General features: G+C 39.6%; 1 protein-coding gene across 3 annotated transcripts in view; it reads right to left on the minus strand.

The window, feature by feature from the left end:
* GALNT7 (polypeptide N-acetylgalactosaminyltransferase 7) overlaps window positions 1-13,246 on the minus strand; it is a 153,456-nt gene that overhangs the window by 67,687 nt on the left and 72,523 nt on the right. For all 3 annotated transcript variants that reach the window (XM_050792466.1, XM_050792467.1, XM_050792468.1), the window contains exon 2: window positions 8,331-8,791. In XM_050792466.1, coding sequence (XP_050648423.1) covers window positions 8,331-8,791 — 461 coding nt within the window. The remainder of the gene's footprint in view (window positions 1-8,330; window positions 8,792-13,246) is intronic.

The following is a 13,246-nucleotide window of genomic DNA, read 5'->3' on the forward strand; positions in this document are numbered from 1 at the left end:
CATCTTTTGCAAACTTAACACCCATAGGCTTGTGTTTTCCTTTTTGTAGGTCTTTGGAGACATTCATTTTTAATACAGAGCAATTTCACCAAAATTAAAAGTATAATCCAAGGATAGCCTTCTTCATCAATCAGTTTCCTTCTCAGTTTCTTTGGATGCACGTGCAGCTTCTTCAGACAGCTAAATATAGCGGCAAGTAGAGTGAGTGGGTCTTAAAGCCAGTAAACTTCCCATTTCTTTCACTAAAGGAAAACACTTCTGCAGAAGACAATTTTTGTCCCCTTAAGGTCTTCATAAATAATTTTTTATGGCTATCTCTTTAGCTGTGAGAAACCTTATTCCTGATCACTTCCAAACATTACTATGCGAGAGGAAATCTATGAACCACAAAGACTTACACACTGAATTGATATAATTTCCCTATTTACCAAACGCACAGGAGTCAATATGCATCAAAGAAACACATATTGATACAACCATTAGACAGCCTGTATCTAATGGTTCTGGAATAGTCGGAGCTAAATTACCACAGGTGACCATGCTGACCCACTGCGGTAAAGGGGCGTGTGTTCCGCCATCCACACTGCGCTCTAGCACGTCTGGGCCTATTGGCACAGGCTGTCTTTTGGAAGGAACTGATAACCTTTTGGCAGAGAACAATGACTAAATACTTTGAAAAGACTGTTAGCTCAAACACTGAGATAGTCTAGGAGGAAAGGGTACAAAAAACATCCCTTAATCTCTGTGTTAGTGTTTCCCACGGGCAAACGACTTATTCTGAAGAGAAAAAAAGAGTCAAGGTTTTCCTGAAATTGTCTGTCACTGGGGTGGGATGTTATGGGATATCTAGTGGTGCCACCACAAATATTTTTCAAACTAGTCTCCAGGAAACTTATTCTAAATTCATAGCTGGGGGTAGAGGGCTGTGAAAATACAATAAATGCAATGTGAGTTTATAACTTTTTATCAGGGGTACTTTGTGATTTGTAACATTGGTGGCAGAGATAGAGGGATGAAGGAGGGAAATGAAGATAAATCCTCTGTCAATAGAGCAACCTGGACAGTAATCAGAGAGTGGGAAGGCTCTCATCAACCAAAGGAGGTCTAGGAGCAGAAGGACGTTTCCACCAAGGGAAGGGAGCCATCTAGAACCTATCAAGGGTAAGAAGGCAGTTCAGGGAGAAAGGGATTCAAGACTGCTGCTACTCTGCTAACGGAGGTTTAGAGAAACAAATTACCTCAATTTCCAGTTTTTGTAGCCTCACTGAAATAAATACGGTACCTCCCTAAACTGCTGTGGAAATGGGAGTAATGTAAGTTAACTCCTGCTTTTTAAAATAATTTCAGTTTGTCTAAATACGTCTGTTGTTAGCCAGAACCTTAAACAAAAATCAACTTGAGAAAATTCTAACACGCAATGTATATATGTTTTTGTGTTTATATGTGTGTGAAGATGAAAAATAGGCATCAGAACACAAGGGCTTATTTTAAAGTAAATCTGGAAAACCCCTGAATTCACAAAGTACTCTAGTTTCCAAGAGTCAAAATTTTCAGGCCAGTAAGCAACCTGGGTCATCTGAAACCACTTTCAAATGTGCTTTCTTAACATTAGACCTAAAGTTGCCAAACTGTAGTCTGAAAAATGCAATATATTTTGGGCAATCTATGTAAAAAAAGGATTGTGTGTGAAAAATTGTCATCAATTAGTTTGGATGGTCAGATAGAGCCACCACATATTCCAAAAACAGAAACTAGGGCAAAGTACAAATACCTCTGCATAAACATGATTCATATATGTATGTGTATATATGATTTCTATATATTCTAAATATTTGTCTTAACGTTTTATGAGTAGCTTTAAGGTTTTAGCTCTAGCTGAAATTTATGGATCAAGATAAGTAAAAACAAATTAAAAGGAAAGCTATAGTATTCCAACTAAATCAATGTTTTAAAAATAGCAACCATTTTATAAATTATAGCAATATGTTCTAAATAGCTTGGTAGATATTAAAGAGAACCTTTAACATGGATAGAGAATAAGAAAACCTCACAAACACAATTCATGTTAGGTTAAATTACAATATAAGAATCAATATGTATTTTGGACTCAGGTAAGAGGAGAATTATCTGGCATATAAGGCATGAGTGTAAATGTAAAATGTATTTTAAAAAAATATTTCCCATAGACAAGCTTAAGAAAGATACTAACAATCTTACTAACATGTGCATAGCTCTTAGAATTTTCAAAGCACTTTTACATCTATCATCTCACTTTATAATTGCAACTAAGATAGCTTTCTACAAAACAGAAATGCAAAAGGTGTGTAGGTGGGAGAAAAGGTTAAATATTAGAAGCTAATGAACTCATTCAATAAGTCAAAACATTTAATTCACTTGTTTGAATCAAAATACCTCTGATTGTCTGCTTTGTTGGGCAGAAAAAAAGGGTAAGAATAATTTCCAAGTGTTTGCGTCAGCAGTTCACAGTAAAAAGAAGTAAAATCCCAAACTTTATCAGAAGAAAATCTAACCTATCTACAAATAGAACTTTCTACTTCTTCCCATAAACAGGCTCCTCATCCTCACTGGCTCTGCATGAATTCATCTAAACCAGGGGGCAGACCAGTTCAGGTAAATGAGTTTTGGGCAGAGTGGCTTGTTCTTTTTTTTTTTTTTTTTTTTTTTTTTTTTTTGAGACGGAGTCTCGCTGTGTCTCCCAGGCTGGAGTGCAGTGGCGTGATCTCGGCTCACTGCAAGCTCCGCCTCCCGGGTTCACGCCATTCTCCCACCTCAGCCTCCCAAGTAGCTGAGACTACAGGCGCCCGCCACCACGCCCAGCTAGTTTTTTGTATTTTTAGTAGAGACGGGGTTTCACCATGTTAGCCAGGATAGTCTCGATCTCCTGACCTCGTGATCCACCCGCCTCGGCCTCCCAAAGTGCTGGGATTACAGGCTTGAGCCACCGCGCCCGGCCCAGAGTGGCTTGTTCTATCCTAACCAGCCTCTTTCTGTTAATGGCACCACTCCTCTTTGTGTTACTGAGCTTCAAAGCCTTGGATTTATCTTTGATTTCCCCGTCCACTCCATCACCTCCCAAAGCCTACTGCTTCTAACTCTTTTGTTCTCTTACATTGAATATCCTCGGTTCTATAACCTCCACTGGAGATCCCACTCGAATGCCACTAACCCTCTAACAAGTCTCCACCCCCTAATCTACTCTAACACCTCTACTAGTTTGAAATCCCCAAAGTTCTCTTTATAAACCTTCAATAGGTCTTCCCAAATACCAGATTCAATGTAGGCTCTGTGAATGGCATGTAGTCTTCCAATGCCCTACTATCTTCCCAGCTGTATTTCTCTCCACATAGCTCCAGATCCAAGGAAACCGGATCCATGAACTATGTGTTCATGTCTTCTACTACACGTTCATGTGCCCCCTTCCTAAAGACACCCTACGCATCCTTCAGGGTCTTCCCTAGTATTCCCCTCAACTATCATTTTCTTTTCTTTTTTTTTTTTTTTTTTTTTTTGAGATGGGCTCTTACTCTATCACTCAGGCTGGAGTGCAGTGGCGTGATCTCGGCTCACTGCAACCTCTGCCTCCTAGGCTCAAGGAATCCTCTCACGTCAGCCTCCCAAGTAGATGGGGCCACAGAGATGCACCACCACGCCCAGCTGGTTTTTTTGTATTTTTGGTAGAGACGGGGTTTTACCATGTTGCCCAGGCTGGTCTTGAACTCCTGGACTCATGCGATCAGCCCACCTCGGCCTCCCAAAGTGCTGGGATTACAGGCATGAGCCACCATGCCTGGCAAAGTATCCTTTTCCGACTGCCCTGTAACTTGACCTCTCACTCCTCTGAACCACATTATTAAATGGTTCTACATTCTACATTAAATGGTTCTACATTCTAATGGTTCTACATTCTAATGGTTCTACATTCTGCCTTACATTATGGCATTCTTTCCTTTCTCCCTAGTGGTAGCTGCTGAGCCCCTTGAAGGCAGGGACAGTGCATTACATATTAGAGATACTCAATATCTGTTGAACTGTGAAGAAAATCGTATTTGTATTTTATAGAAAAAAAGTGTGAAGGCAGGTGAAGTCATTCTTGGCTCAAGTCTTTAAAAAAGAAGTAGGCCTCCAGTTCACTGAAAAGACTGTTACCCTTTTAACAAGCAATCAACAGCCAATAAATTACTCAGTCAGTGAATGTAATTCAAAGCTATCACATACAGAAGTGTGAGTCATGCCAGCAGCTGGACACTTCCCTCCTGCTTCTAGGGAAGAGAACATTCATCTACAAAGACTACAGAACAGCCACAAGAACGAACAAGCTAACCACAGTGTCAGATGTTACAGCTGGACAAACAGCCCGAGCCTGGTCTCTAAGCTATGCAGGTGCCTCATTTCTATGACAGACAGAGGCAGGAGAACAAGGCTGTTAGGGCCTGTGTTCTGAAGCGGCAAAAAGCCAGCCACAAGCAAGCCAGCTTCTGAGGCGCTCCAAGCACATTCCCTATGAGGGATGAGGATGAGGAAGGGTGCATCCTCATGTGCACAATATGGATGTACGATATGTTTTCAATATGTTGCCAGTAAAAGCAGACAAGTGCTAATATGCATATTAGGTAATATGCAACACTTAGGCGATTTTTATTCATGGTTGGTTTTCATTTTAGAGAAAAATTCCAAAGATTGTCCACATTCTAAAGTATAAATAATTTTACTTAGAAAATTATGTTATACTCTGCACTGAATTATAAGTGTTCAAAAAGGAATGAAGTCTGTCTCATTTTTTTTTTTAAGTGTGAGACAGAATCCAGTTTAAAAAATAATTTGGATTCAGTTTAAAAAAGTTTCTGGGATTTATTATATTTGGGCATTTTGAAATATTAAAAATGACTTTTATCACTAGTATAGGATTTCAAAGAGAGGCTTAGGAGCATTTACTAAAATAGATTTGGGCCTTTTAATTTTATTGGAGACACAATATTTACAGAAATAATACACAAAAACATGCAATGTCCTGTTTCTAGGCACCGCTCCCGTTGTGCCAGAGGAAAGAACATGGGACACAACTGGCTATGCAAGGCATGGAAGAAGGAAAGAAAGGAGACGGGAAGGAAACCGCGGGGTGAAAGGAGGACTCAGAGATGCGAGGTTCCCATGGAAATCAGTGTGTCTGAAATTTTTAAAGGAGATGAAGGCTTTAGCATCATGGAAGGTACTAGTGGAAGCAAGAGGATGTAGATAAGGCAATGTGTGACATTCATATTTTCCAAAAAGCAACAGAGCCTATCAAAGCTACATAGTAACTGAAAACATCTGAATGTTGACAACAAGGTAATGAAGAAAATACCATAGCAGTAAAAACAGCTAATAATACTTAGGTTTCTAACCAACAGGCTAATAAAAGACTTTTTGTAGTCAATTATGTCATTTAACTCTAACGCTAATCCTGAGAGACTGGTATTGTTAGATCTGTCTTAAGGTTTAGGTAACTGAGGGTTAGAGAGGGTAAGTAACTGGTCAGAGATCTCACATCCAGTGATGGCATTAAGGTTTGAACCCTGGCTGATTTCATTCATACATTCATTCATTCTCGACAGATATTTACCAACTGGGTACTACTACTGAGTTCCTACTTGTCAGCTACTAGGCTTACAAATAGGCATGGTTCTTGCTCTTAGGAACTTATCTAATGAGAAAGACAGCCAATAAACAATTTAATAAGCCAATATCTAATTATAAAATTTGATAAATACCATGAACAAAATGGCTAAAGAGAAGTAATAGAAGTAATAGAGAATAAAGTAGGGCCTTAGCAAATTAGACAGCATGGTTAGAGAAGTGCAAGTGAGCCTAAAGGCTGGGAAGAAGCCAGCCAGTCGTGGGAAGAAAGGCAAGCATTCGTGGAGGACGGAAAAGCATATGCAGAGGACCTGAGACAGGCCAGCACAGCTGGACTACGTGGGCAAGAAGTATAGTAGCAAGAAGAGGTCTGCAAGGTGGGTAAGGGCCACAGCATGGGGGCTGCTGCACGTTAGGAGTTTGGGTTTTAAGTGCAATGGGAAGGCACAGAATGGTTTTAGATTTGGGTTTCTAAAAGACCACACTGATTTGTGTCTCAATAATAGATAGTAAGAAGCAAGAGTAGAAATGGAAAGACCAGTAAGGAGACTTCTGCAGGATTCCAGGAGAGACGATGGTTGCATGGCCTCAGGTGGAGGCAGATGAGAGGAAAGAAGCGGACCTCAGAAGTGATCTGGGCTACATTTTGGTGGTAGAACCAAGGGGCCTTGCTGATGGACTGGATGTGAGGGGTTAAGGGAGGGAGGCGCAGAGGATGTCTCTAAATCCCGTGCTCTGCTTTAAGCCTTGTACATTGTTTAATTTTCTTAATGTATTACTTATATTGAAAAGTTAGCTATATTTATATTGGTGTTTTAAGTGACATATTTTTAAATAAACAGTTCAAGTGCTAAAATCTGTTTCCAAATTGCTAAGCTAACCCTCTGACTGTAACATCTGCACTGAGGTACACTACTCAGAGAGAGATATACACCTCAGGTGTGCAGTGACGGAAATGAAGGGGCTTTCACACCAAACCAACTAGGGGTGACTCGGCATTTTGCCATTCTTCTGGGTAAATGCAAAGAAGTCACAACTCTGTGTGAGCCTCAGACTTCACACACTCAGGTAAGAGCTCTCTCACAGTTTGGTTGTGAGAATTCAGTACCTTATACTAAGTCCCGGCCTGCAGCAGACCTTCCCTTCTCCCCCACTACAGTGATGAGAATGCCACCAGTCATTTTGCAAAGCACCTGTGTAACCGAGATGAGGGATCTGAGTGCTACACTGAAGATAACTGAGACGCACTCTAGATGAGGGGCTCTACATCCTGTTAGGGGTCCTAAAGGGGCCTCATATGGCAGCTCTAACTCTTTAACAGCCATCTTTATCTCCTAAGACCGCCAGATAAAACACAGAACACCCCGTTAAAATTGGATTTCTGGGAAATCCAATTAAAAAAAATTTTTAAGTATGTCCCATGCAATATTTGGAACATATACTAAATTTTTTCACCGTTTATCTGAAATTCAAATTTAATTGGGCATCTTGTATTTTTGTTTGCTAAATCTGACAATGCTATCTATGACTAGGCAAGTCTCTACTGGGAATAAATTACTGCAAGATTCTGCCTTCACAGCCCATGGAGATGCTCTGACTCTTCTCTGTATAAGAGGTTGTATCTCTCACCATCACCCTGCTGCACTTCCACTCCTATTTTCTTTGCACATTTCACTAATCTCTTCTCACTTTTACCAATAAAGGTACAGGAATACTCAAAGTCCATTGAATGGCTTTGTTTCGGACACAGGATTTTACTTAGTGGTCATAAAGAATGCTGGTGAGCAGGTGTATGTATATGTGTGTGAGTGTGTGTGTACATGATACGTGTATGTGAATAGGTATGGGGGTATGAGCACCTGCTGTATTAACCTTTTGAAAATTAAGATGATGCTAACAGTATGTCATCAGGAATACATTCTGCGTGTTTTCTAGTAGCAGTGAATTAAATTTCCAACTACATTCATGAAAGCTATGTAGATCCTATAGTAGTAGAACGAGTTATTGAATAAACTGAAAGAGAAAAGTTTTGAGTTCATTCAGTAATCACTATCCATCAAAAGTTAAGAGCTGAAAATCTTTCATTTAAAAATCATACTCCGTGAAAAGAATTGGAAAGCTTAGGTCAGAGTTTTATCTATCTGACTGTTCCTTTTGCTGAGAGTCAAGTGTTTCAATTCCCAGTTTCAGTACTGAGGAAAAAAATTCAAGGAAACATAAATCTAGTTCATTATGCGAGATGCCCAGAACACTGTTACTGTTTGCTATTGTTCCACAACAAGATAAGGCACTTGCTCCAGAATGAAAATCAACAAATCAAGGAAGTTTTGCTATTAAAAAATTGTCAGTTAAACTAAACAACATATTTAATAGTGTAGTTGACTTACATCCTGGTGCAAGCTCATTTTCTCACTTGTGGACTGGTAACAAAAAATTCATAGACCAGTGCCAGTCTGGGGACCACGGTTTGAATAGCACTGATGTAGAGGGCCCCGGAATTTTATACAGCCCGCCTTCAATACAATGGCGTAAATGTAGGGACCGCCTCCTTCTGACCATTTTGCTGTTCAAAGATCCTCTTATTTCCTTGAAATAAAGGCATCAATAATTTCTCCATTCTAACAATCTAACTAAACCTAACAACCTATGAAAACAACAGCTGCCCCATTGTTAGAAAGAAGAGGATGTGTGCTTACTCTTCTTGGCGTAAGTCATTGACGCTGCGGTCCAGTGAGATCATGTCACTTGCCACCATGTTAAATCCAAACTCTTTAATGCTGGCTTGAATTGCATGTTTGAATTCTGGTCCCAAAACCAATGGCTTGGCTTTCTCTCCAGGGCCACCAACCACTCCAGGAGGCTCAGGTTCTTTGGGTTCAAAGTTACCGAGGATCCCTGGGCGAAGCACAGGATCACGGTAGGTGAATGTCTGAGGCTTAAATGTGAGATACTGCCTCTGCATGATATCTTTCTGGGAATCTCCTCCAGCATGGTGCTCTTGTTCATTTTTGGCCTTGTTTTTTCTTCTAATAGACTCTAAGTCCACTTCTACTCCTTCAACATGAGGCCATGGTACCACAGGTTTGAATCTGTCCTCCCCAGGAGCTAGTCCATTGCCGCCTCGGTTGGGCATGGGGTCATTGACATCTCTGTCTTCCTATACAAAAGGGAGGGGATATACAATGAGTATATGAAGGCAAACCACCACAGTTGAGTTCATGAGACCAATTTTCAGGTTTAAAAAAAGGCTGAGGCAACAATAAAACAGTTTGGAATACAAGCAGGACATTAATCAGGACTTCCCATTAGAAGATAGCTTTCAGAGTAGAGAGGAAATACCAAGAAATAGGCTATCTCCTCACCTTACTGTTTCAAAATTAATGAAAGGATGCATTTTTACTTCTCCCTTTACAAATCTACCTCTCTATCAAAGGCCCCTTAATAAAGCATGTTTTTAAGGGTTAGAGCAAAGAAGTTCTAGAATCTTTGATTAAAACAGATGCTTAATAGGTCATGTTTGTACAGTATGTGGTTTTCCCAGTTGGCCTGTGTGTGATAAATATAACCTTTTGTCGGTAGCACAACCATATGGTGGCAGTGGTATTAGATGGATGTCACTGTCAGCAGGCTGGCTCAGTGCCCCAAATGGCAGAGGAACAAGGCGGGGATATGCAGAGTCCCAATTTGGTATTTTTTACTCACTGAGAGTTTATCTGAATTCAGAAGTATAAAAAAAGCTAATACCTGTAACTAAGTCAGCTTGGGCTTTTAAACTACTCCCCCATACCTAGTTTGCCCCATTCCAGAAGCAGCATGGGTCAAAACAGGTTCTTTGTACAAGGATATTCATTCACAGTAAAGGGTGCCTCTCTTTTCTGTTTGGACCGTCTTCATCACCTATGCAGATCTTCCAGTCAGATATGATCAGTGCTTTTGCTTCTGCCAGCACCATTCTTTGCACAAGACACTGTTTCTCAACATTGGCATCACCTTGATGGCTTTGAAAAATGCCAATGTCTGTGTCTTACCCTCAGACATTATGATTTAATTGGTCTAAGCATTTCGATTTTTAAAAGCACTCCTGGTGATTTTAATATACATCTAAGCCGGAGAATCACTGGCTTAATGGGAGGGCTGCTCATTATAATTAGACAAGGGGATTATAGAGGACGCAGCTGGGGAAGAGGCAAGGTGCACACAGAACAACTGCAAAATAGGCTGATGGGTCTGCCACTTTCCTCCACACTAACACTGTGTGATTCCCCTACAGATAGAATTAGCTACAGATAGATTCCCCTACAGTCATAGAATTAGCACCACCCGACCAAAATCTTTCTACAGGTTTAGAGCTACCTTGAAAAGTAAAGTTTACTAGTTTGCCTTAAAAAATACAAAAGAAAGTCTCTAAGTATGATGTTGATGTGTAGGTGCTCTCTATTAGTAGTTTATCTAGAGGCAAAAATCTTTATAGAAAGTCAGTTATTTCAGATGTGAAGTTAGTAGTTAAGGGATGGCAAAGACTTGATTCTCAAAAGTTCAAAAATAGGCATGCAATGCAAAATTCAAAACATCCAAAAGGGCATGTAGTGAAAATCAAGCTTTTCTGCCTTTCCTTCTGCAGAGGTGATTACAGCTACCAACTTCTTGTGAATTTTTCTAGAGATGTGATATGCATGTATAAACATACATGTGTATATATAACAAGATAATTTTTTTTGGAAACGGGACATAGATTTTAACTAACTCATTAAAAAAGGAACCTGTAAGATATTACAACTGGTTCAAAAAGAAATCCAAAGGACAAACACAAATATCAAGGATATTGCAAAGAATTTACAAATGGATGCAAATCTGGTTAAATTGGTCACTCTGCATAGGGCAATAATCAACTGCATTCCACCAGAACAATTTGCATTTCAATGGACAAGGGTCTTTTGCATCACTCTCAGTTTTCTGTAATTTCCAGGATTGTAAAATAGGAAAGGGTGGGATAAGCTGGAAAGCTGAGTTAGACAGTCATCTTTTGGGACCATTTCAAAGTTTTTCACAAGTTCTCCCCTAAATAGAAAAGGCAACACAGCCTGATTGTATAAATGTGATGCCTTTGTTCAGGTATGTGTGGTACAGGGTTGAGAAAGCCTCTGGATCAGCCTTCTGATTGGCACATCTCAGGGACTTAGCTTGAGCCTAACCTGTGAGCCCTACTAAGGGTCAGAGTAAGTGAGTAGAAGGCTGTTTTGCTGGAAATCATATTCAAGAAGGACTGAAGATTCTCTTGGGAATTAACTAAGTAAAGTATAAGGCAAGCATAACTGTAAGAGAGAGGTAAGGGGTGATTCTGATGATGGAAAAAGTGTTTGTTTCTCCAATTTATCTCCTGGCTCCTTCCAAAATTATACTTACTTCTGTAAATTAATATAGCGATATCATTATAAAATGTTGTAACAAACTGGTTCCAAGTTGTTGATGCTGAAACAAGTATAACACAAAAAAGAGAAAGACATTCTCCTCCACTTTAGTTTTTCCTATCACAGGCTCAAGAGAATTGGTAAACAGGGAGGTAAGGAAATGTTACTAAATACAGAAAAGTAGTTTGAACAGCTCATATGATGTCAGCATCCAGAAGCCATAGCATCCACTAAGTTACCTAATGTTCCATACAGAGGAAATTGAATATTAGAAGAATACAGAATATGATAACATGAAATCAAATTGTGAAATACATGCTATAGTCTAGGTTGGCCTATGCTAATACCAAAATTGCAAATTTAAATATTTTTCAAATTCAACTATTTCAATGAGGGAAATTTTAATGGATTAAAAATTCATGTTTATTTTCCTCCAAAAGTTTTTTTTTTTTTTTTTTTGACTTAATGGTTCTTTGTCTAATCTTAAACTGTCGGTGTTCTTCAGGGTTCTGTTATTAGTCTATTTGTCACTCCATCCTCATGTTGGGTTATTTCATTCTCTTCCAAGCTCAGTGACCAGTTTTATAGTGATCACGGCTACAACCATTTCCCCAGCCCGTATCACCTTTCTGAACTCTAAACCTCATAGGCAACTGCTTCCTGAACATTTCTATTCATCTCTCTCTAGTAGCTCTAGTAGCTAAATTTAACATATCAAAAACTGAACCTATCATTCACCTCACATCACAAGCCTGTCTCCTTACTTCAGGGACTGAAACCACCATTCACTCAATTGATGAAATCCAAAACCTGCAATCATCCTCAACTTCTTATTCTCTTTTATCTACCCTTCTGACATCCAATTAATCATAAATTCCTGTCAATTCTATCACCTGCGTAGAGCCTCCATCTGGCCACTTCTTTCTATCATCCTCACTGCTGCTGCCTTAATTCGGGCACCCTCACCTCTGAACAAGATTACAATAGGAATAATAGTGATGATGGTAAACACTGTGTCCTAAAGTGCTTCACATATATTAACTTAATCAATCCCATGAGTTAGGTACTATGATTGCCACGTCTATTTTATAGACAGGACATCTGACAGGAAAGTTACCCAAGATTAGAATCAGTATGTAGTAGAGTCAAAATTTCAATCCAAATAGTCTGGCTCAAGAGTCCATACTCTTAACCACTATGACCTAGTGCTTCTCACCCTGACACATGTACTTCCTACACAGCAGCCACAGGGACTTTTCTAAAATTCATATATCAACATGTTTCTTTCCCTGCTTACAATATTCCAGCAGTAGCCCACTGCCCTCTGGAGAATATACACTCCTCAAGGGGGTTGGCAAGGCTTTGGAGCTCTAGATTGCATTTATGAAATGTCTCCATCACTATCCATGAGAGAGGAGTCAGCTAACTTTTTCTTCAAAGGGTTAAGTAGTAAACATGTTTGGCTTTGCAGACCACAGGGTCTCTGTGGTAATTATTCAAGTCTGCCTCTGTAGTGTGGGAGCAGCCATAGACAATATGTAAATGAATGGGTACGGCTGTGTTCCAGTAACCCTGAATTTACAGACACAGGTATTGGGCTGGATTTGGCCCCCCAATCCCTGCACTAGACTGTAAGTTCTGTGAGTGCACAGGCTATGTCCATCGTACACACCACTGCATCTCCAGTGCTTATCCTGGCACATAATTCCTCAATAAATACTCACTGAATAAACAAATGAATCCTAAAAGTTCTGCTTTGGAGGTAAGACAGACTCTGAAAAGAAAAGTGGAGATAAAGAATGGAAAATACAAAATAGGAGAGCAGGGCTTAGATCAGATAGACCCGTACTGGCAATACCTTATGAATTCACCAAGAACATAACTCTATATTCCCTCCACAGCATTGTACTTTTAATAATGCTATATAATAGGACCAGAAAAATTGAATTTGCTCACTTCTCAAAGACTGCATGTCATTAAATCTGAAGGCAAAACCAAATACAAGAATTGTCTGTCTAACCCCAAGTCAACTAAGAATAATCACATCAAATCTTAATTATATGATTCGAACAATGGCTATAAAGTGGTGTAATACTTTACTCCCCTGAGGAGGAAAGCTACATACTCCTTCTGTCTAAGAGTGAATGAGAATCAGTAGATGCCTCTGTGACTCACTGATACTATAATACCTTCGTAAACACCAG

Source organism: Macaca thibetana, chromosome 5 (genome assembly GCF_024542745.1).
Source record: "Macaca thibetana thibetana isolate TM-01 chromosome 5, ASM2454274v1, whole genome shotgun sequence".
Taxonomy (NCBI): Eukaryota; Metazoa; Chordata; class Mammalia; order Primates; family Cercopithecidae; genus Macaca; species Macaca thibetana.